Raw genomic sequence first — 23335 nt, 5'->3', positions numbered from 1 at the left:
TATATTTTTATATGAACTTTGAACGTTTTCTAAGCATTGTTATAAAATATCAAACCTTACTTTAGAAGCAATTAAAGAATCATATATAGAGATGTAAAAAATGAATTATATAATTCATGTAAAAGTTACAACTTGATAATTATATGCTTTCAAACAGTCTTTATGAAAACTGAAATTATAAAATTAATTTAACTCCAAAGTCACATGTATAAAAATACACAAATAAAAACCAGAATAAGCATAGACTTAAGGTAGAAATCCTTAAAACTGATCTGTTCTGTGGAACAAATTATTAGAAGAAAAAAATCACAATTATTAATAAAATTCTTGTAGTAAACTCATGAGGCAAATTTGCAAAGCATGGAGAGAAAAGAAACCTTTAAGGCAGGCAAATTTGAGGGGACTAGATTCTCTTAGATATCTCCATATTATCACAGTATGGAAGGGAGATTTTCTCCACAACATCAGAAAGGCCACTATTCAAATGCGTTCCACGTGGACCACGTGTCAAGCATTTCATTTATTCCACCAGGTCAATGTTTTCCCCTATGTTCCTTTTTCTTATCCAACAATACAACTTCCTATCTTGTATGACAAACAGAAAAAGTCCTCAGGCTTCCTTTGTTCCCTTGCAAAATGAAGTTGTTTGTATTTTTGCTGAGGTGGTCTGAGGTAAAGGAAAGACTGACAGACTTACTAGGGATTTGACAACTTGAATTCAACGTCACACTTGGGTTTCTCATTTTTCTCTTACCAAAAGGTTGGTATGAGAATTCAATGAATTAATGTAGGTTAAGGTGCTTAGAAAACTGTGAATCACTGTCAAGTGAGGGCATTCCTATTTCTTGAATTAGAGCACTTAGGTTGTGAAAACAGGTCTGGCCCCAGGCGGAGCACAAAGCCCAGCCTAAGAAATGGACGGCCCCAAATGGAGGCTAAGGGGCAGGTATGCGCAGGAGGCCCCAAGCTTTGCTGGGCCAACCAAGATTTCTGCTATTTCCTGAGGCTGGTCTAAGTCTCCCAAGTGAGGTATCTTTAAGAATTCTACCTGAAGCTCCCCTAGCTAGGGAAGTTCTTGGAGTTAAAGTACTTCTGGAATTCAAATGGCTCAACAGTTCAGTTGCTTGAACTCAACTAGTTCAGTGATAGTTGCTTGCTAGTTCAGGGCTTAGGCCCCAGGCACATTCTAAATTCATCCTATGTATGACCTACACCCTATAAGGAGCTGGAAGAGAATCCAGTCTCAGGAGTAAAGGTGGCCTAGGTCTTCTGTAAGCCACTAACCTGTACTTCTTTAGAATTACTTGTAGTTCTTTAACCTGAAGTTCTTTAGAAAGAAATGAGGGTTTAGGTCCAAATGGAGCCCAAAATTTGAGTCAAAATAAGTTTAAAATCTCTTCATTTTTGGGGAAATGAAATTCAGTGACTTCACACAGACTCTTCTCTGGAAAAACATAAAATTAAAAAAGACCAAAATTTGCAGTATTTTTTTATATCTGTGATTTTCTCCATTTTAGCCATTTATAATAAGCCTATTAAAACCTTGTTATGTATAGAGTTCAATTTCAGCTGCTGCAAAACACTAGAAAGTCAACTGCCCTATAGCATGTTTGTTCCAAATCTAAAGTACTCATTTTGTAATAATTACTTTAATATATCAAGAATTTCTTAAAATTTAACTGAATCACTAATAATGAATAAAGTGCGAACAGTTTGGTAGTGAACTTTAATATTAAAGTAATGTAGTGATTCTTTGGGAGGCAAGTAAGGTAACTTAAAGATGTGTATTATAGCTATAAAATAAAATTACACATACATGTATCAGATGATCATTTCAGAATTCGGTTAAATGGCCAGTAATAGTGCATTAATAGAAGTATTTCCTTTGAAAGAAGTTCACTAAAAATCTGCAGTATTTCTATAATACACTCATCACTGGCACAATACCATAGCTAAGGGCTTAGTCTCGAGTCTTTTTATTACTTTAGCAGTACTAGGGACTGAACCCAGAAGCTTCTGCATGCTAAACAATTGCTCTCCCACCGGGCAACATCCTCAGCCTTCAAACTTTCTTTAGAGCAAACAAATACATTGTGCGACTAACAGTGGCTTAACCACGTAATCAATAACTTAGGCCCAAATACATGTTTTCTACCCCCACTTACCACAGCAGATAGTGCCTTCATACATATACACAAGAAAGCTACCCAACTGTATTTTAAGAGTACATGAAAACAAACATCACTAAGAATTAAAAGAGTAATTTTCACTAAAGAAAATGAATAAGGGTAGCATAATCACACTTGGGGAAAAAAAACTCTCAAAATCCATGAAGAAAAAAGAAGCTATATTAAGAAATCACCAGGTCAGATATTTGGACACATTTTTTTTTTTTTTTTTGGTACCGGGGATTGAACTCGGGTCCTTCCGCTTGCGAGGCAGGCGGTGGAACCACTGAGCTTAATCCCCGGCCCCTGGACAAATTTTTTAAGAAAGGGGATGCTCAGTGTGGAAATTCATATTGGTTTTAAGTAAGCCATTTCTTTCATTAGCATTGCAGATCAAGCGATAAGCAAAATACCTCTGCCAGACCAGTAAGTGATGACTATAGGAGCAATGTGAACTAATTATGGTGAGCATTAACTCTAAACATGCAAAACAATTGTTAAACCAAGGCCAAAAGTATTTTTATTTAATCATTCTGACAAAAGTCATATATATCTGTGTATGTTTACCTATAGAAAGTTCTTATCTTAGAAAATATTTTACATAAGGGTTTACTACAGATCAAACTCAATAATTGTGTACATATAGGCAGGTGGATATATAATAGTGGCCATTCTTCTTCTTTCCAATAGATTCAGGACTTCTTATTCACAATTTCGCAATGACTTCCTATAGTCTGCCCCTACAGGCACTAAGACCAGATAAAACAGTTCATGACCCTCAACAAGGGCCTGCATATTATGCCTATTTCTCATTTATGGAGTGTCTGTGGCAGTTTCATCTGTACTGTTCAATAGGCTTTTTCTAGATTTCTATACACAGCAGTGCACGCTTTTTGCTTTTTTACTATTGATGGAAAAAATAAACTTCAACACAATTTCATTTTGACATTATATATTATATGAATTTTGTGTTCCATATTCAACTTTTATTCATTTTAGTCTATCTTATTTTTAAGAGATGTGCAAGCCACAGATTACACATGTAAAAAATACACCTGTATGTGGATTTTGTCCAATTTTTTTATCTAATAGTTTGTACTAAAAATTTCTTGAATTCTTATAATGATTATAAGGCTACTATAAAATTTGATTTAAAAAATAATACAATAGGAAGCAAGGAGATAAATCTTTTGCAAGTAAGGGGTAGAGATGGAAGGAAAATAGAGAGAGAAGAGACGGGGACATAAAAAGAATTCAGATGTGTTATATACACACCCCAACTCCCCAGAATGTAAGTAATCATTATGTAAACATGCATTAATAAAAATTAAAATTAAAAAGTAACAATACAGATGGACCACCACAAAGTTACCTGGAGGGAAATGTTTTGCCCTCCTAAAAAAGTGACCAAAAACTTGGAGAAACAGAAAATGTGCCCATTTCTGGGAATTATCAGCCCCATTTTTAAAGCTGCCTTCAAGGACTGTATCAAACTTAATTATGAAAGATTACAAACGAGATGATGTGTAATTGGTACCAGCTGCAGTTCATATTGGAAAGCATAACTACAAATGGAATTACTTATTTTTATTTATTTAATATTCAAATGGCACTTCTAAAACTGGTAGGGATAAAACTGACCTTATTCTTCTTTTTCTTACTGAGTTTAAAATTCTTTTTAATTTAATATTAGTAGTAGAGGTAAATATCCCACTTAAAGACTCCTTTCACCCCTAAAAAACTCGAATGGAGCAACACAAAACAATTTTTTTCTGCTTTCTAATTAGTAGCTTAGCTTATTGCTTTCATATCAGAATTGGTAATTTGGGATGAAATTTTCCTAAAACAACTGTATGAATTTTTAAAAAACTATATCTATCTAGCTTCTTGCTGAAATTCTTTTTAAAAATTTTTAAGAGAAAGAAAGATAAAAGGTGGTCATGGAAAAGGAGACCGCACCTGGGGAGGACGGCTGGGCGGTGTGCTTATCAGGGGGGCAGGACCCATAGCCGAGGCTGCGTTCAAGCTCCTTTCCCTTTCATCCTGGTATATTCGGTCTCTTTCGGCTTCTGGTAATTGCAAGAAATTCTGCATAGCCCGAAGGTTTACCAGCAAAGACTGGGATGCAGTCTTGGGATCCTCTTCCTTCCGGAGGATTTCGGAAAGCAAGCCCTGTAGGGAATGAAAGTCACAGGGTGAGGTTGCTCCCAGGCTCTGGCCAGGGAGAGGTGATCCTTCCCCCTTTCTTCTACTCTGTTTAGAAAGTGAAGTCAGAGACATTAATTCTGTATAGGAATAGTGTATTAGTGACAATTGGAGTGTTGAAGAAGAGAGCCTCAACTGTATTAATTTTATTAAGCATCTGCTTTACACACAACAAACTGAAACTGCCTAAAGAGTCTCCTGCCTTTCAGTAGCTTAACTTGCCATAAAATCTTTTACAGAGAGACGATGGAGGGAAGAATAAATGAAATCCTCATAATACAACAGCATCAGACTGTATGGTTCTCATCCTGCCTCGACAAAGGCAGTGGAATGACAGTAGCTTAGTATGTAAAGATATAAAGCCATTTCTAAAGCAGTAAGTAGAACTTTTCATGAAAATACCAGAAAATGAACTGCAACATGTCAGGAAAAAAAAATGAGTATTACTGTTTCATCAACTAAGAATCATGCTGTATTTTCACAGGCAATATTTTAAGTTGCTCCTTAATCTTCCAGCTATCAAAGCAAATGACACCAGGTGGTCCTTTCAATTTGTCATTTAAAGGAACCACTGACCATCCCAAACTATTTTAAATACTGTACAACCTTGCTATACTATACCACTTGGTAACAAGTTAAAATTGTGAACTCTGATCAAATCTGAAACACATAATCACTTTTTCATATTGCAAAAACATATCACAGTATTCCCTGGAAAAAAATATCATCAAATTCAGTAATTATCAAATTTCTTAAGAAATAAAAAGCATTATTAGTAATAGAAGAAATTTATATCACTGGAAATTCCTTTAAGGGGTCTTTCTTTCCCCGAATTACAGGATAGTACTGTTTAACTAACTTTTTAACTTTTGGAAGAACTCTTAAAGATAAGCTTTATTCCCAATGTGTATAAGGGATAACATGAAACAAAAATACTCAAAACCTTTTCTAATAACTTTTATAAGGACTGAGCAGCCTGTGTGTCTCTTTGATCTTATACATGGAACAGTGCTTGAAGCATACTCTTTACTTGCCCAGAGTATCGCAATATAGCTCAGAATAAAACCTCATCAAAATTTATGTATAATTTGCAAATCCACTTTCCAATAACCCTCCTGAATGAGGGATGGTAAGATGTCAAAACAATGGAGAAATACAAACCTGGGTTTGTGTCCAATTCCTCAAGATAATGTACCACACTGCTTAAATATAATGGGTACAGATAGTGTAAAAGCACTGTCCACTTTTTAAATGATTTATAAACTGGTATGAAAGAACTTCAGACAGTCTCTGGGGGCTTTAAAGGATCAATTTTAAAGAAAGCTCTCAGTTGATATACAGTAATCACCGCCTGGAAACTGGACCTGAACTTTCAGTTTCACCCTAAGAGATGTGACAGAAAAATGAGGGGCACATGTTCTTTTATTCACGCTACCAGTGAGTAATGCTGTAATTGTGTCTACACAGGAACAAAACGACTCTAGTCAATTTAACTAAAATTCACTCAAACAGGCAGTCAATCATCCAGCTATTTAATTTGCACAATGCCAACTAATTAGATTGAAGTATTTCTGATGTGTCATACTGAAACCAAAACACAAGCTACACACACACACACACACACACACATACACAGGAAAATTCTGAAAATAGGTATAATAAAATAGCCCTTCCTCCCCAGCCCCCCCCCAAATATTATGTATTTTTAAACATCCTTGATAAAGCAATATATCTCAACTACACAAAAACAGAGATGCAAACATTCGGTATCCATAAATACAATGTTATAGATTCCTTGAATATAATATTTAGTTTTGTCATCCCAGCACAATGCCTACCATATAAGTGTCTGATAAATATTTACTCAACTGATTAATTATGTTTATACAGATCACAAAAAGAAATAAATTGCAAATAGGTGATAAAAACATGAACAAAAACCCATGGGTAAATTCTAATGGTAATTACTCTTACTAAGGGTGGACCTGTACTGAAAAGTCATGCAGCACTCTGAGATGTTATTTACACAATTGTTTGGTAATTTAAAAAAAAAAAATAGGTTAGGGCAAAAGATAGCCTATAGATATTTAGAAGAAATAGCTGAAGTTAGACATTTAAAAATCTTAAATAACAAAGTAATATATCACATATTTCTACCAAAAATGTTTCCTGAAGCAGCGGAGAACTACAGAGAAAAATGAAACGCATGAAAAAATACATAATAATCATCTCTCGAGTCTTGCTAATGTGAGCCTAAGACATCTTGTTATGGCTTAGGGTAAAAGATAACATGTCCTCTGCCTGTATTTTTGAAGTTGGTATGCCTTCCCAGTTAAGCACACAACTGTTACAGGGGCAAAGCATTTTATTCCCACTTAAATTAATTATCCTCCTGGAACAAAAGCAGTTTTTCTGCCTGGAATATGCTGATAGTCTGATGCAATGTTTCAAACCTATGAACACTCAACAAGCTCTAAAGCAGCCAGTGTAGACAATCTCCTGTGTTTAGAAACCTTTTTCTTTTTTGGCCCAGAGCTTTCAATGAGGGGAGTGCCCCCTGGTGGAAATGCCTGAAAATATTGTTAGAAAACGTTTGATTAGTGTTAATTACAAAAAAAAAAAAAGTCATGTCACTTTAGAATAATCGTGGATGCAAAATGATCATCAGAATCAAGATACAGGAATGCATGTTTTGTTCCCATTCAGATCTTTGTTGTTTAAACAGCTGGCTCTGTGGACTCAAGTAGTTTGTGACCCTCATCCCCCATTTTCCATAGTTTCAAATGCGGTACAGACTTGCCTGGTTAGGTCAAGGTCCTATGTGATAACTGCCCATGGTTGACTGATAAAGAGCTCTCTTACCAGAAATCCTTGTTCATACTAAAAGAGAAGTATAACAAGGCCCTCATAGTCCTCATTTGTTATATCACAGAATATGCTGTGATACTAGGATTAAAACATCAGTATCATGCACCATAGGTGCTAAATTTGTTGAGCTAAATTAAACAAAATCATTCATCATTTTTGATTTTTAAAAAGAACCTGAAAACTTGCACATCATATAGGAAGTTACCAGCAATTAATTTTATTGGAAATGAGTAGCTCTCGTTCATTGGGATATCACATCTTAAAAATAACTAGATGTGTGTTGCATTTATGAAAAGATAAAATTATTCTGCATTGTTGTTACATAGTAGTTAAGACAGCAATTCTTTTCAATTAAAGAATAAATTTACTGATAAATTACTCCTTTTCTTACATTCCAACAAGAGTTTATAAGTTATCACAAGTAAAATTCATAAAGAAAAAAATCCTTCAATAAATATTATCAGTACTTCCAAAAGCTAATCATGAATTCTTCAAAATGGCAGTTAAGTGAAAGAAACTGCCAATTTGAAAAAAAAGCCTATCTGGCCTCCCGTTTGTCTCCCCTTTAAACATAATCACTCATTCAAACAGATTTTATCAGCTTCATGGAACTTCAAAGCCCTCAGAAAGAAAATATGATTCGAAGAAACCTCCCTCATAAAAAGAAAATTCATAGAATATTCTTCAAGGCTACCTGCCTCTGTTGTTTAGTGAATTTTTAATCACATGTCCAGGTAAAGGACTATTTTCAAATTACCTACTCCTTGGACTCATGCCAAGTAAGTTATAAGTAGATGCATTTATCTCTGTCCTTTGGTAGGTTAATAGAGAGCTGTCATGTTGGGGTAATAGCACCTTTTTACCTGTTATTCAATAGTGATATGGATAGTGGACTTTTCTTAAATTACACTGTGAAGAATTATAAGAACACAGTAGCAATTTCTGTTATACTTAAGCAGGCAAATTTCTCTCCACCACATAATTTACAGAACTCTAATTCAATAAAACATTACATGATGGTCCATTACTGTTATCAGTTTTGAATAATCCATCTTCATTTTTTATTTTACTGGAAAATAAAGTGTGCCAAGGACAAGAGGAGGAGGGAGAAAGAGAAAAAAGGCATAGAGTGGTATCAGAGTTAAAACACTTGTGTTTTATTTGCGGGGAGGGGGCATTAAAGAATATACTTTCCTGTATCACAAACTTTAAATAGCAATATTACAGAGAGGTGAATCGGAAAGCATAAATCTAGCTCTGGCAATTACTTTTAGCCATAGGTTTCCATTAAAAAGACATCAAGTAGGCATAACTGAATGAATGACATATGCTAAAAGCTGGAATCTTCAATAGCTATTAAAGAACATATGCCCATCAATTCAGAAAGGGGAAAATTCCTTAAAACAAGTAATTATATAAATTTCATCATAAATTTTCAGAAAAGGTAGACTTAAAATAATAGTCATACGTGAAAATCTAAGAGGATTATGCTTTAATTTAGGAAGCCCTATTAAGATGAGAAAATTCTCAAGAGTTGAAACATGAAATTCAGAATTTTAAAGTTATTCCAAGCTGTCAATGACTAAAACAATTCTTAGTTCAAAACTACACTATTATATTAATGTTAGCACACTATTCATAGGGTATAACGTCTTTATCCAACTGAATCATTAACTTTGTGTTGTGTACATACTTTACGTTAATGTTTTTAAAACTTGGAGTTGGAATTGCACATTGTAAGAAGTGCACACAAACGTGTGATGTGCAATTTAACTCTGCAGAGCTTGTCTATACAATGCATTAGCATGTGTATTTTCGTACTCCACACTCACACCATGCTTTCACTCTGCACCTGCTTTTATTGAAATGCACACTTTGAAATAAACACACTACATGCATTCATATGAATGTATAATCATTAAGTGCAGCTGTGTGTGCATGATTTTTAAGTATGACCGCTGAAAATACATACATGCTTGCGTGTGCAAAAGCTAGTCGTCAACCAATGAACATTTAAATATACATATAAAATCACTCCTATTTAAACCAAACAGCTTCAAATATACCCCAGCATCATCTTCTACTGAGAAACGCCAAATATCAATATAAAGATTTACAATCAAATGGCTTTATTGCGTAGGCCCCCAAGTAAGTTTTTAGTAATAATATTTTCCTAAATTTGGCTATTAAAAAAGAGGTACCTGTATGAAGGAAGAAGCTATACCAGGTTTGCATGTCATCCTCAAGAAAATAGTTATTTTTAATGTCAACTACAAAGATACCTATCTTTTGAAGGAGATCAACTTGGAATAAAAAGAGAAAATTCTACCTTTCTTCCAGAATAAATCCTATAGATATCTGTAGCATTTTTCAGTGTAAAAACCAAAAGTAGAAATAACGGTCGCTAGTAAGAGCTGTGGCATCAGAACCCGGGAAAACTCCAAGGATAGGTGGTGATTCGCCTTCCTCGCCTTCAGCTCAGCTCTTGAGACACTCATCACAACATAAAATGCAGTTTCCACAGTGCTTTAAGATTAACTGCTCATTTTAAAAACACTTATCAGGGCTGGGGATTTAGCTCAGTGGTTCTGGTGCCTGCCTTGCAAGCACAAGGTCCTGAGTTTGATCCCTGGTACCAAAAAAAAAAACAAACAAAAAAAAACCACTTATCAATAAATCTATGTCTATAATTTATATCTATGGCAATGTTGTCTTAGTCTGTGGGCTTCTAATTGAATTCAACAAGCATTATTATACTTTTAGGTAGAGTCCTGTTTTGCCCAGTACTGAGAATTACTAGTACTGTGTTTACAAAAATATAGAATGCTACCAGAAACAGGAATATCTAGAGGGCTGATTTTGGATTTGTTTATTTTTTAACGATTACCCACAACTAAAATTAAATGTCATATTAAAATTACTAGCTGATAATAAACAGAGTTTTTAAGCTGTAAAAATATGGAACTAAGTAAAAACTCAGGGCCATAAAAGCTCTACCACATTGGCTTGAGACACAAATATACATACGTATATATACATATGTATACACATATACATACATGCAGACACACACATATATGAAAAGACTAAAAACAAACACTTTTTTCTGGTCTCTTAACTCTCAATCTAGCTAAGACAACCAAAAATAATTCATGGCTGGGGTTCTAAGTATGGAAACTCTACCAATAAGGAATTAATACTAGCTTGTTTTTGTATCAGAATTTTATTCTTATAATCATGTAATAACTTAAATATGCAAGAAAAAGTCAGGCCAAAAAACAAAAATAATTTGACGAAAGAAGGAACAGTGGTAAAACAAGAAAGGTGAAAAGACGTATCTTCAATCTCATCAAAGTTACATGCTCTTCTCATTTTTCAGTGTGCCTTGGCCGAAAATAAACATATGTATCATAATAGTTTCTAAACAAAGAAAAAAAATCTTTTCATTCACAGTTTAATAGAATCAATTTGTTCAGGGCCTCTCAAAACTCTTTTACCTTAAGCCGGGCATGGTGGCGCATGCCTGTAATCCCAGCACTGGAGAGGCTAGAGCAGAAGGATCGCTGCGATTTTGAGGCCTAGGCTACATAGTGTGTTCAAGGCCAGCCTGAACAACACAGCGAGACCCCGTCTCAAAAAACAAAATAAAACAAAACAAAAATCTTTTATCTTACGATTTGTCAGATCATATATCATCCTTCCTCTATGTCCCTCTACCACTCATGGTGACACATAGTATCTTCATTGGAATATGCCTAGGAGGACAAAGGTATAAACATTAGGGACTCACCCAGATCTCAATGAGAAGTCTAAAAATGGATGTGCAAACTAAGGCTTGCAGACCAAACCTACCTCATGGCCTTTTTGTAGACAGACTGCCCATTTGTTTATTGCTTATGGCTGCTCATCACTATAATGCAATAGAGCTTTTATGGCCCTCAAAGCCTAAAATATTTACTATCTATCCGCTTACAGAAAAAACTGTGCTGATCTCTGGCCTAAAGAATGATTTTGGAAGAACATTAATAATGCTATGACAGAAAAGATAAAGCTAAGCAACATTTTATGTTAATAAGCCCTATTAAAGTTTTTAAATGGCTGCTTACAATTAAATATCAGTAATTGCTATTGCGTTCTCAAGTGCCAAAAATATTTATAGAAAAAACTTCAAAAAAGCACATTTACATACTTAAGTCTGATATCTGTGGAAACGTGGAAAATACGCTAAACATGAAGCCTAGAATCCTACCCAAGGCCTTGACCAACTCATGATACTTTTCTTAACCTTCTATTACTAACAGTTTATGATTCTGTCATAAAGAACATGGGCAATGTCAGCGTGAAATGTTTTTATATTTAACTTATTCTTGCAAGGCCTCCGACTTGGGATCAATCTGTACATAGCTGTCCCTTGAGAGAGGAGCTATATTGCAGGGAGAGGAGTTAAAAATCTTAGTTCCCACCAGAACAAGCATTATGATCATGTGAAGAGAAAGGTGAAATGTTAGTACCAAGTCAAAGAATAAACATTAGCAAACACGGGGCTGAAGAACAAGAGGGGAAAGGAAGAGAGAGCAAAAATGTGCACAAACAGATCAAAACTGACCTGAGTTCTGTTAAAAGCCACGCGTGCAAATACTGCCTGGGAGATTCCTGCTCGTTTTAGCTCATCGCGTACCCACTGGTAGATCTCGGAAGACACCTCTGTGTTGGTTGAAACCTGCTGCTCCAAAGGCTTATTCATAGATCTACTGACGGGGGGAGGATGGTTCAAGTATTGTTGGTTTAAGGACTGCTGGGCTAAGAGTCTGTTCACTGCATACTGCTGGTTCAGCAGCTGAGCCATCACTAGCTGCTGGTTGACCAACTGAGGACTGATAGGCGTGGATACAAGCCCAGGATGCAGGTTCGGAAGAGGGGTCCGGACAGAGGGCTGGCTGCCGTGGGAGAGCTGCGCAGGGGAGGGAGGCTGCTCGGCTGTGTTCCCGGGGACTGGCTGCTGGCCAAAGTTGACATGGTTGGCACCTTGCTGGGATAGTTCAGAGAGACTATCCATTTCAACTAAGGGGACAGAAAGGGAAATCATGTTCAGTCAATGGCAGTGGGCACTGACAGGGATTTTGGACCACTTCATAAATAATAAAAGACAGTAGGCACAGGGCATGCTGAAGACCCAAAGAAATCAAGAAAATTTCAAGATGGAACTAACCAGACTGCAGTTTTGTTTTCCTCTTCTGAAGAACTCCACAATCTTTCAAAGTAGGGCCACACTCCTGATCTCATTTTTTAAAATGTGGCTTAGATTTAAGGGATAAAATTTACTATATCCAAATTCTTTGTGTGACTAGCTATAGCATCAAACTGTTACTCATTTTCACTTATTGCCTCAAGTAGGTTTATATAAGTAGAAATTTACTTTGAAATGGCTTGTAGAAAAATATCTCTTGCTTAAAGGCTTATCATGAACTAAGAAGTACATGATAACAAGCAACTAAGGAAAAGAAATGTACAAACATTTTATCGTGATATATTAGCTTTAAGAAAAAAGAATGAAAGAAAAAAGATGACATAAAATATAACTATATTCAATTTTATATAGCAGTAAATACAAAGACATAGTTTGTATAATGAAGATATAGTAAAAATGGGCATTAAAAACTGAGTGTTGTAATTGAACATCAAGCTGAATATCTTACATGGCTTAATTTAAATTTAACCATAATGGACAATGGGTATATCTGCAAATACTTCTTGGAAGAAGCAAGTGATTTACTGTATAATAAGGCAGTACACCCTGTGTTGTTAAGACCTGGTTGTATTTTTTCAAGAAGCTATTGCTTCTTACTGGGCATGGTGGTGCACACTTACAATCCAAGGACTTGGGAGGCTGAGGCAGGAGGATCACTATGAGCTCCAGGCCAGCCAGGGCTACATAGTGAATTCAGACAATTAAACACAATCTTGCAAGGAAAGGGCAGGGAGTAATTTTGGTATAACAGTGATACTGTTACTATTCTGCAATGTATTTCCAAAAACCTGGGATGAATGCTTCTTCCTTGGCTAGATCCCTCATATGGACTGGCTACCAGTCAGGTCTAAGTGTGTCAAATACTTGCCATTACACAGAAGGAGACTGGTTTGATGTTCTTGACTAAAAAGGCTGAGTATAGAGCTCTGTGAATAGGTAAATCTTTCCAAATTTATACCATACGTCCCACATATTAAACTCTATTTTGACTTTAATTATCATTCCTCTTGTCATTAAATATGCAGGTTTTATATTTAGAGGAACTTACCATATTGCTATAGTCACTGACATATGCAAAATATAACTAAGAATTGGGGGAGAAACCTTTAATTTCTACCAGTGATATCAGCCCAAGTGGGCCATTCACAGAGAATAGTAATTCAAGCAATTATTCCAAAAATGATGCATTGTCTTCATTACAGCTCTAAGCTATAAAAGGCAAAGAATCTGTTTTTGTAGATGGATGGCTTTTCTTCAAATATTAAAAGCTAAAACATGCTCAAAATGCGAGTTCCCTTGTCTCTCAAAATCTTTAGGAAAAGTTATAGTTGTTACTATTAAATGAATGTAATAGAAATAAAAAACAGATTTAAAACAAAGCATAATGTTACACATATTAAACATCCCACTCCTATATTATTTCAAAATATACACTCAGTACAACTATGTGAAAGAAATCATTAATAGAAATTAGCACATTAACCTTAATCACAGCGTTTGCTTTTGTGATTATAAAATCACAAAATTCAAAAATCACTTACAAATTCAGTATGGAGAAAATGCCATGATCTAAATGCTTAGATACAGCACTCAACCTTTATCTGTTATTTTACACTGCAGATAATTTTCCCGTATTTCTTGCACAACAAATACTGACTTAACGTTGCATGTTAAGATATGATGTGATGTTGAAAAGTTTAGAAATTATGCAATGGTAAACCAGTATGCTCATCAAAGTGTCTACCTATGAGAGTGTGCGGGCTGGGACCACAGGATCGTGATTGTGGAAACTATAAATATAGTTTAATAAGGTCAATAGTTTAGTTTCCTTAAAAATCAGGTATAAAAACAGATCCTGTTTTTTTCAAATAAAAAGCAAAACCCTAACAGCATGATTTACCTCTGAAAGTAATCACAGCTAATATTAGTCATTCAAGGCCTGGTTAGGTCTTCACTGAGATGTTAAAAAATGACAGCTCCCCTCCTCGCGCCTCGATTTCCTGCATGTCTGACAACCAAGTCAGTTTGGTTGATTTAAACACAAACATTTATTGAATTTAATTATCTCATTATACTCATACCCACTCCCCACCCTCAAAGAAACATTCTAAATTGATCGCTAATTGGGCAATCAAAAGACCTGGCTTAAGATGTGACTTTGATAAACCCCCAAATGACAAGTAATGGTATGTAGCTACCACTGCAACGATTTTTTTGCTTACCCATCATATCTTTTGTCTTCTTGAAATGTTTGTACCACCTTCCAAATTCTTGACATTTTGCTGCTGAGACATTTGCATAGTAAGTGCTGTTCACAATGGAAGAAATCATACTCTGCATGAAGAGAGGGAGAACATTTGAAACACACAGCATTACAAGATGGAACACAGAAATGATTTCAGTGATGCAAACTTTTTTAATCAACTGATGACATTTTTGTTTTATACTTTAGCTTAACATTTCAACTTCCTAAAATTCATTAATATACTACCAAATGTTTATTTAGCAAGCAAAAGACCACCGAGATCAGTATAAAGCTATCAAACCCAGACTTTTACCTTAGCATTACTTATCCAATCTCCAACAATGTCAACTATTCCTAGCCTGACATACATTCACAGATCCCAAGAAATCCAAATGCATGAAGACAGCATTATGACTACAATTTGTAAAGAGATTTAGTGCCTGGGCTGTACATCCTTGCTACTCTAAATATGGTCTGGGGACCAACAATATGGACATCTCCAAGGAGCTTGCTAAAAATGCAGGTTTTGGGGCCTGACCTAACAATTAGCACCTTCATTTTACCAAGATCCCAAGGGATCCGATTCACATGTATATTAAAATTTGAGAAACATCACTTGTACTTTTGTGCTTTCCTTCTATTATTTGGATTTCAACTGGCGAAGCACCAACACTATTCAAAGTTTAACTGATCACATTTGAGAAGAAACAAAATATTCACACAGATCCTCTATCAGTGAAGTCTGAGTTCTGAATTTTCAACTGACTACAAAAAAATGTTTTAATATTTACATTTCATACTTACTCAATTTCTTAAGGATATCACAAAAAAGAAAATGACCTATTTTGTCACTTTAATTTATCTGGCTTTAAATAAAAACCTGAAAATAGTAAAGCATTTAAGACAATGACTTAATGTATTACTAAAAGGAAGTTAAAAATAAAAACTTTCAATAACAAAAAATGTTCTCTTCCCAGAAAAAGTTTGGTTATGGTAATTTCAGTGACTTAATTCTTGGTTCTTTAAAACCATAATACCCATATTCTCTAGTAAGAACTAAATTAATTTCCTATTGAGTCTTAGGAATGAGACTTTGCATCGCCGATCTATCCCTTGCCCTCATGAGGAGAAATATGAGAAGATACATTTCAGACTTCAGTTGTTCTATGGGGAAATAGTTTACAGAAGGCAGCATTGTTCAGGAGGCAGTGAACAACCAGAAAAGCCAGTTTGGGGACAAAGGCATTTTTATATCATTATCTTCGTCAAGCCACTTCTAATGGAAAGCTCTTTGGTTATTATTAACTCTCCTGACATCCATTATCAGTGTTAATTTTGTAGCATGCACACATTTGTGTAATGTGTAAATGTGGAAGATATCTAAAGAATTTGGAGTGATGGATAAGCTAGAGTTGCATTATTTATGTAAAATACAGCTATCTCAGCTAAGAGGCACTGTGATGCTATCTTTCTCTTTTTTGACACTTTCTACTTTATAGTCATTTTCACATTTTATTTCTCTAAAAAGACATCCTTAATGTGCTGGTGATACTCTGTCATTAATCCAATAATTTGCAATTTCACTAAGAGCCTCCCACAGTCCACAGTGCAAAAAGACACTTAGCAAGGTTGCCAAAACCAGAGCCAGAAGATTACCTGATCCAGTTAGCAATCAGTCAGCTTCAATCTCACTTACTCTATTGTAATGATGGATCAATAAAGTCAGACACTAATAAAAATACTGAGATCACTGATGGATAACAGTGATTCTGAAAATGGGTGACAGGTGATGTTCTTGCACTCTGGTCCAATTTTTAAAAACTTATTACTCTTTACCTAGACATCCTGACAGTTTCTTACATATTAACGTAATAGTACATACATGTTTTAGACATTTATGTCTCACTTTTTAGAAATGTATGGGATGTCTTAATTTTGCTGAGGTTTTTGACAAACATCCAGTCTACTTCAGTTTGCCAGAAGTTCTATATTATAAAATTTACTCTTTGATGCAGACCTATTATGTGCATGGCTAATATTTAGGATATAAAGTTGTGTAAGACAAAGCCTTGGCCTACCATAAGCTTACCATTTATTAGGAGGACAGATAATGGAAACAGACCAACTTGATGTGATTCAACGTATCAACGGTGGAGATGTATGAGAGGAAAAAAGGAAGAATCTATAGTGTATGTGAAAAAAATTCTGGAATACTTTTATAATCCTAAAGCCCATATGTAACAATGCTTTGTAGTTCATTATTATCCATATGTGGAAAATAATAACCATATGTGCATCAGTGTCAAAGCTTCCCCTTGCCCTTGCTTACTCCTAAACTCCTAGGCTGTTTCTGGTAAGTGGGTTTTCTGGATGCTTTCTACTCTGTCAAGTGGTATGGGCTTGGGAGACTCCTAATATAAATATTAGCCCAAGCAAAACATGAATTAAAAGGCTAATTAATCCTCAGGTTATGTAACACTCACCAAAGAAAACTTCTGGAATCTCTGCTAGTCTACACTGTTGTAGGACTGGGAACAATTCCATAATTTAGATAATTTGGGACCACCTTTATTTTACTGGAGCAATATGTATAATTAAACTGTTCATACACCCACTTCACGAAACTTTCTTTTTCTTGTGGTAAAGTCCCTATTGCAGACTTAGGTACTGCATAAAGTAGACTAGTGAGTTTCAGTGGCAGGAGAAGAGAGATTACAAAATCTCATAGAACACATGGCCTTTGAAATATCATAATACTGTAATCTTCAATTTGAAAAAATCAGAAACACCTACTGTTCTGATGATAAAAGTAACAGAAAATCAAGACTGGAGGGATTTTTCTAGGTGGTAGGAGTATACACAAAGTAGACCAAATTCCATGTCTTAAGCAAAGACTTGGAATTCTTTTCTCTTTTTTTGGGGGGGGGGGGTACCAGGGATAGAACTTGGGACCTTGCGCTTGCGAGGCAGGCAGTGGCACCACTGAGCTAAATCCCTTTTTTATTTTATTTATTTATTTAAAGACTTGGAATTCTTACATCAATCAAAAGGCAGCACTGGTTTTAAAAGACTGCACAAATTATACACTCATGTAGGACTGAGACTCCGTGTTATTTTCCAGCCACATGCCTGGCATTTATTAAACACACACTGAATGTGCACCTGATGAAATGGAAGAGAAATAAACCTAAATTCAAATGCAAGGTGTGTCAAACACTAGAAATGTGACCTTGAGTCAATTAACTGACAATCCTACCACAATCTTCCATATTAAATAGGAATAATAGTAGCATTCACCTTAGGGGTTGTTTTAAAAATTCATTCATTCAGGCACCCACCCCCACCTTCACTCCACATGTATTTACTGAACTCCTACTATGTGCCAAGCATGGGTCAAGTCACTAGGAAAATAATAGCTTAAGGAGACAGAAAAGAATAATAGAAGTGACACAATTAGCACACAGAGCCTAGAAGATAGCTATTAAGCATGAATTTATAGGATGTTAATTACTATCACAACCTTTATGCCTACTCCTTCTCATTTATTATATGACCACATAGATCAGTCAACTATACTTTAAGTAACAGAAGGGTTATCAAATAAAATTTTCAAAATGATATATTTTAAGTCAAATAAATTTTCTTAGGAAGGGTGAATGTACTAAATTACATTACTAAGTATAGAGTCCAGTCAAAGGATAACAAGGGGAAGTATTTCCATCTGTGTCAACATTCCAATTTGGTGATATTTTCTTAAGCTGGCCTGAATCTGGTAGCTGACATCAAGGAAACACACACTATACCTGAAGTGGAGTCATATGCCCTCTGCTATCTCTGGCTAGCATCCTTTACAGATGCTATAATGGCTGGATGAACACCCAGCTGTTCATCCTTTAGCATACAGTTCAAGTGCCTGCTTTTGTGGGGCTTGCCTGACTTACCAGACAGCCTATGCACAGTGTCACCGTATCACTTATCAGACTGTTTATTTCCCACCACAACCTGAGCCTTAGGTCTTATCTTGGTACAGCCTGGACTCATCACAGGGCTGGGTGCCATCAGGTGATCGACAAAGGGTCGGTGAAATAACTCATTACTGCAAGCCACCAGCACATCTCTTGTTTTCCTTCTTTCAAGGTAGAAGACAATGGCAGGTTAATCGTTACATAAACCTTTAAGATCCATCACTTTTAGCTGTCACAGAAGGAATCATAGTTTCAAAAACCTTTGTTCACTAATTTGCAAGAGATCCCCTCCCAGGTTTTTCAAAATACATCCAAACAGATGTCTTGGAAGTTGCAGTGCTCAGTGGTTATGTCATTCCAGTTCTCTCTTGGTGTCTATTTATATGAGCTCTCCAAATCACTTTGAAAAAGATACAACTTGTATGGCAAGTTTCTTGCTCAGTAGCCAGTATGTATAAAAACACCAGTGTTCTGGGAATAAAAGAATTCAACTGACAAAACTCAGGCAGTAGAAATCCCAAGTTCAAATGCTACCCAGTACACCAATGAATAAACAGGCCACAGCTTCCAGTGTTGGGAAATACAAGGTGGAAGTCGGCAGAAATTGGCTGTGGGTCTCATAACCTCAGTGTGACACAATATTCTCATCCTAGGAGCCAAGTTGTAAGCTTTTCTAAGATCCATAAAGCACATGTCTACTCCCTATGAGGAGCTTCAGTTCTTTCTGTGAGTCTGCTGAAGTTCCGATCTGAAAGAATGCCATCTTCACAGAAACCCCAGTCCTCTAGAATGATACCATCTGCCACAGGCTGAGCTTCCTTTTCAGCCAAATACATTATTTATAACCTTTCTAATTGTGAAAAGGTAACGGTGGAATTTTTCTAAAGGCTGACTTACATATAGTTAGAACATTCAGAACCTTTGCTCTAAAATCTGCAGGTCTTTCAATTTGAAAAACAAAAAAAAACCACAAGGAATTCGTGGAGGTTACATAATTTTTCCAAATGTTACATTCTTTCAAACCTCTGCTAGGATATCATAGACTCCATAGCTAGATATGTCTAGCACAAAATGAAAGGAAGCAGATTTATTATTCTCTACATGGTCACCTTAGTAGCTATTGGATCGGCTCTGGGGAAGTGAGGGCTTCTCAAAAAGATTCATCACTGGGGAAAGGCAGTGATCTGATTACTCTTAAAATTGCTTTGTTGTGCCTTTAACAACAACCAAAAAGACCCACCCCAAAACAATGCTAATCAGGTTATTCAATCATTTAAACCAAAACTGTTCATGCTTTTCTGCCAAATCAACCAACCACAGCAAAATCTGTTATCTCTGATTGCTCAGCTTCCAGTCAAAAAACAGTTAACCCCCACTATACCAAAAGTTATCCAAAATACCCTCAAAACACTGCATGTTCATAGAGAATAAAGAGAAAATCATGCCATCTTTAAAGGGTAATAGGAGTGCTGTACCATATTAGCATATTACAATATACTCTAATAAACTAAACAGCCTGTATCGGAAGCCAGCAGCTCCCTGGCATTTCATGTGATCTCCATACTGGCTTTTTGTGCACGTTTTGTGGTTTTTTGTTTGTTTTTTTTTTCTTTAAGCAGGATTGTGATATCAGGATCCAAACTTACTAAGGACTTGCAGATGGGTTAACTGAGGTAGGAGGAGGTAGAAACAGCATTTACAAAATGGTGGTTCACTCATGTTTAAAGCTTTCGGGTTCCCTCAGCAGAGGGCAAGGGCTACAACATCTTATTTACACAATTATCTAAATACGATTAAACAGCTGATGGACAAATATTAAACTGGAAAATGTATAGTCATTTCAGCTTAATGTAATCCTCTTTCTGTAAACACCCAAGATGATTTTTTTTCAACCAGAACAGTCCTGACATCTCATAAGCCTAAGGGTGAATAGCAAGAGATTGTTTTTGATAGTTATAAATATTCAAAAGACATGCAGACCATCTGCTTTCATAATACAGGTAAAGCAAGACTGAAATGGTGACTGCTGTATAAAAATGATTCTTTTAACAAAGTCTTCCTCTCCTCGAAAACTATAAAGACAGATGTCAAAAACTGTTTACACAGAGCAATCAGGAGCGTGCAAAATGTAATATTCCTTTTACACACAGTGCTTGCTAAAGAGATTTTTTTTTTCTTTTTCTTCCCATCTGTGTGTTGCAACACATTTCTACAAGTTAAAAACATTTTTTTCAAACAGAGATCTCATGAATACCCAAAAACATGCTATCTGGTTTCTGAATGCTAATTAATTTCAACTAAGGAATCTGAATATCTTTTTCTGTAGGAGGGAAGGTATATTTTGAATTGGAACACTCCAGAGAAGCAGCAAGGGGAATAATCTTGCACAGGTTTAATTCTATAAGGCAAATTTCATGGCTCTACCTTGTCCATAATATATATGTTATGCCTGTATTTGGATCAAAGCACATCATCGCTAATGTCTTTGGTGTAAAGTTTAAAGTAATTGTTTTCTGAATAAATGCCCGTACATGCAGAATGTATATTTTAAAAAACCTGTGAACTTCTCAGTCTACTCAAAGTGATGTACAAAGCCCTACAGTTAATTTTCTGGGCTAGAACAGTAATCTTGACAGTAACCATTTTAAGTATTGTATTAATGGTATAGAGCCAGTAAGTACCTTTTAATAATTTTCAATAAAACAAGCATTTACTGAACAATCTGTAAAACTACCGGCTTTTCATTATTTCATATTTTTTGGTAAGTACAACTTCATAGGGTCTTGATCTCCCTCTTCTTTGTATTCTCCTGTCCTGTTTTTCTATGGCCTGAATTTTCACAGCAGGTTTCTTATGTCTGAGAAGTCAAACTTTAACTTCAACTCTATATTCAAACACAATTGAATCAACTGAACATTCAAATACAGTTTTAATAGTGATCCTCTTTAAGTGGAGTTTTCTTTTCATCCAAAAAGATATCAAATACTACCAATCTCTAAAAAAGGCATCACATGAGATACTGACATGGAATCAATTTGTTGAAAATTAACAGGTAGTCTCCATCTGGTATTTGTGGGTGGGAAGGAAAGGAAATGGGCTTCAATTTGTGAAAGCGAATGGCAGGATTTCTAAGTATAATATTTTGTTTGTGCTTGTTAGCTTATGTTCCCCAAATCTTTCCCTCTGGGTCCTCTGTTGCTTTCTAAGCTATTCTCTTGGGAGACACAACTGGGGTCTATTTGAAATCTCAATTTGTTGAAAAGAGACTAATCACTTCTAAATTTTACTTAAACTTCGACTGTCAGAGTCATGACTCCTGCCATCTTGCTTGGGCTCAGTGCCCGAAAATGGCTTTTTCACACGGAGTAACCCGGACGCACCACTAAAAACGGAAACTCAGTATAAAGCTCCAAAGAAATAAAGAGGAAGCACAGACAGAACATATCCAATTCCGTTTTAATTTTCCTAATACATTTCCTAAAGATGAAAATGTGATCATTTCAAAGCAGGGAAATTTTATTTAATTATTTAAAAACCCAATTCATAACTTTTAAAGAAAATGTTGGTTCACAGTTCATGTGGTGGCTCTTTCATATAATTAAAATAATTTTATATAATTCCCACATATCTTTAGACCAGATTCTCTATTTCACCCTTGTGTATAAGCACCTATCTAGATCTTCCTAACTATACTGAAACCTTCTTACTCAAAATGAATGTTAGTAAATAGAACTTAAATATTTTCTAAAAGGTGTGTTATTACTAAGGGTACATGATATTTCAAGTTAACTACACACAGGCTATAACAGAGAATTTAACTAGATAATCTTCTATATTCCTTCTAACAGCATTATGAGTCTGTGAAGTGCTTATGTCTTCTCATACAGAGTGACTACAGAAAACGTGATTGTATAAACATCATTCACTCTCAAGCACTCACTGTGCAAACGTTTCCAACTAGTTTTATTTTTAGGAAGGTTAAAACCCTTTGGCATTGTATTTCTGATTACTGAAATTGTAAATATTATAAAAATATAATCATCATTAAGCATTGTGCTAATCTAAATATAATTTTCACATTTTTTCCTTATTTGAATCCATCAAATTTTATTTGATTTTTTTAATGGTAGAAGTTATTTTCTGAGATTCTGAATCTTAGGTGCTCTGCACCAACTTACACATTTGGGGAATGCTTGCTTATTCCTTCTCTTATGCCCTTGTGTGGACAAATCTCTCACAGTCTACATAGATTAAAATTTCTAGTATCTATGCTTAGAAACAGAGGGAAAAAAGATACCAAATTTATGTTACATTTCAGAGGTCCTAATATAGTATTCTGAAAAAGTGCAGAGTGGAAACAAGAACTCGAATATTCTGAACAATTAATTTTTCCAAAAGTGAATACTATAATTAGGCTTGGTAACTCTTCCCAAGAGACTTCATATTCCCTCTTTGCATTCCTTCATTATTTGAACACTATTAGATTTTAAACCATTATGTCTAAAAATGGGAGGGGGCACAGTCCCAGCTTTTAGCTACACCACAGGGAATCTCATGAAACCTGTGCAGCTATCCTTCTACATAATTCCCCAAATAGTGGCTTAATACTTCAGGGTCTGCATAAACCATCAGAAGT

General features: G+C 35.5%; 1 protein-coding gene across 15 annotated transcripts in view; it reads right to left on the bottom strand.

The window, feature by feature from the left end:
- Satb1 (SATB homeobox 1) overlaps nucleotides 1-23335 on the bottom strand; it is a 95242-nt gene that overhangs the window by 33506 nt on the left and 38401 nt on the right. For all 15 annotated transcript variants that reach the window (XM_013065363.3, XM_087182239.1, XM_087182242.1 and 12 more), the window contains 3 exons: nucleotides 14712-14823; nucleotides 11848-12302; nucleotides 4128-4340 (listed from right to left, as the gene is read on the bottom strand). In XM_013065363.3, coding sequence (XP_012920817.1) covers nucleotides 4128-4340; nucleotides 11848-12302; nucleotides 14712-14823 — 780 coding nt within the window. The remainder of the gene's footprint in view (nucleotides 1-4127; nucleotides 4341-11847; nucleotides 12303-14711; nucleotides 14824-23335) is intronic.

The sequence above is a fragment of the Heterocephalus glaber genome, unplaced genomic scaffold (assembly GCF_053883595.1).
Source record: "Heterocephalus glaber isolate CG9 unplaced genomic scaffold, H.glaber_assembly_v1.0 deba00001472, whole genome shotgun sequence".
NCBI classification, from domain to species: domain Eukaryota; kingdom Metazoa; phylum Chordata; class Mammalia; order Rodentia; family Bathyergidae; genus Heterocephalus; species Heterocephalus glaber.
Note: the sequence above shows the minus strand (reverse complement) of the source record. Positions and strands in the feature narration are given on the sequence as shown.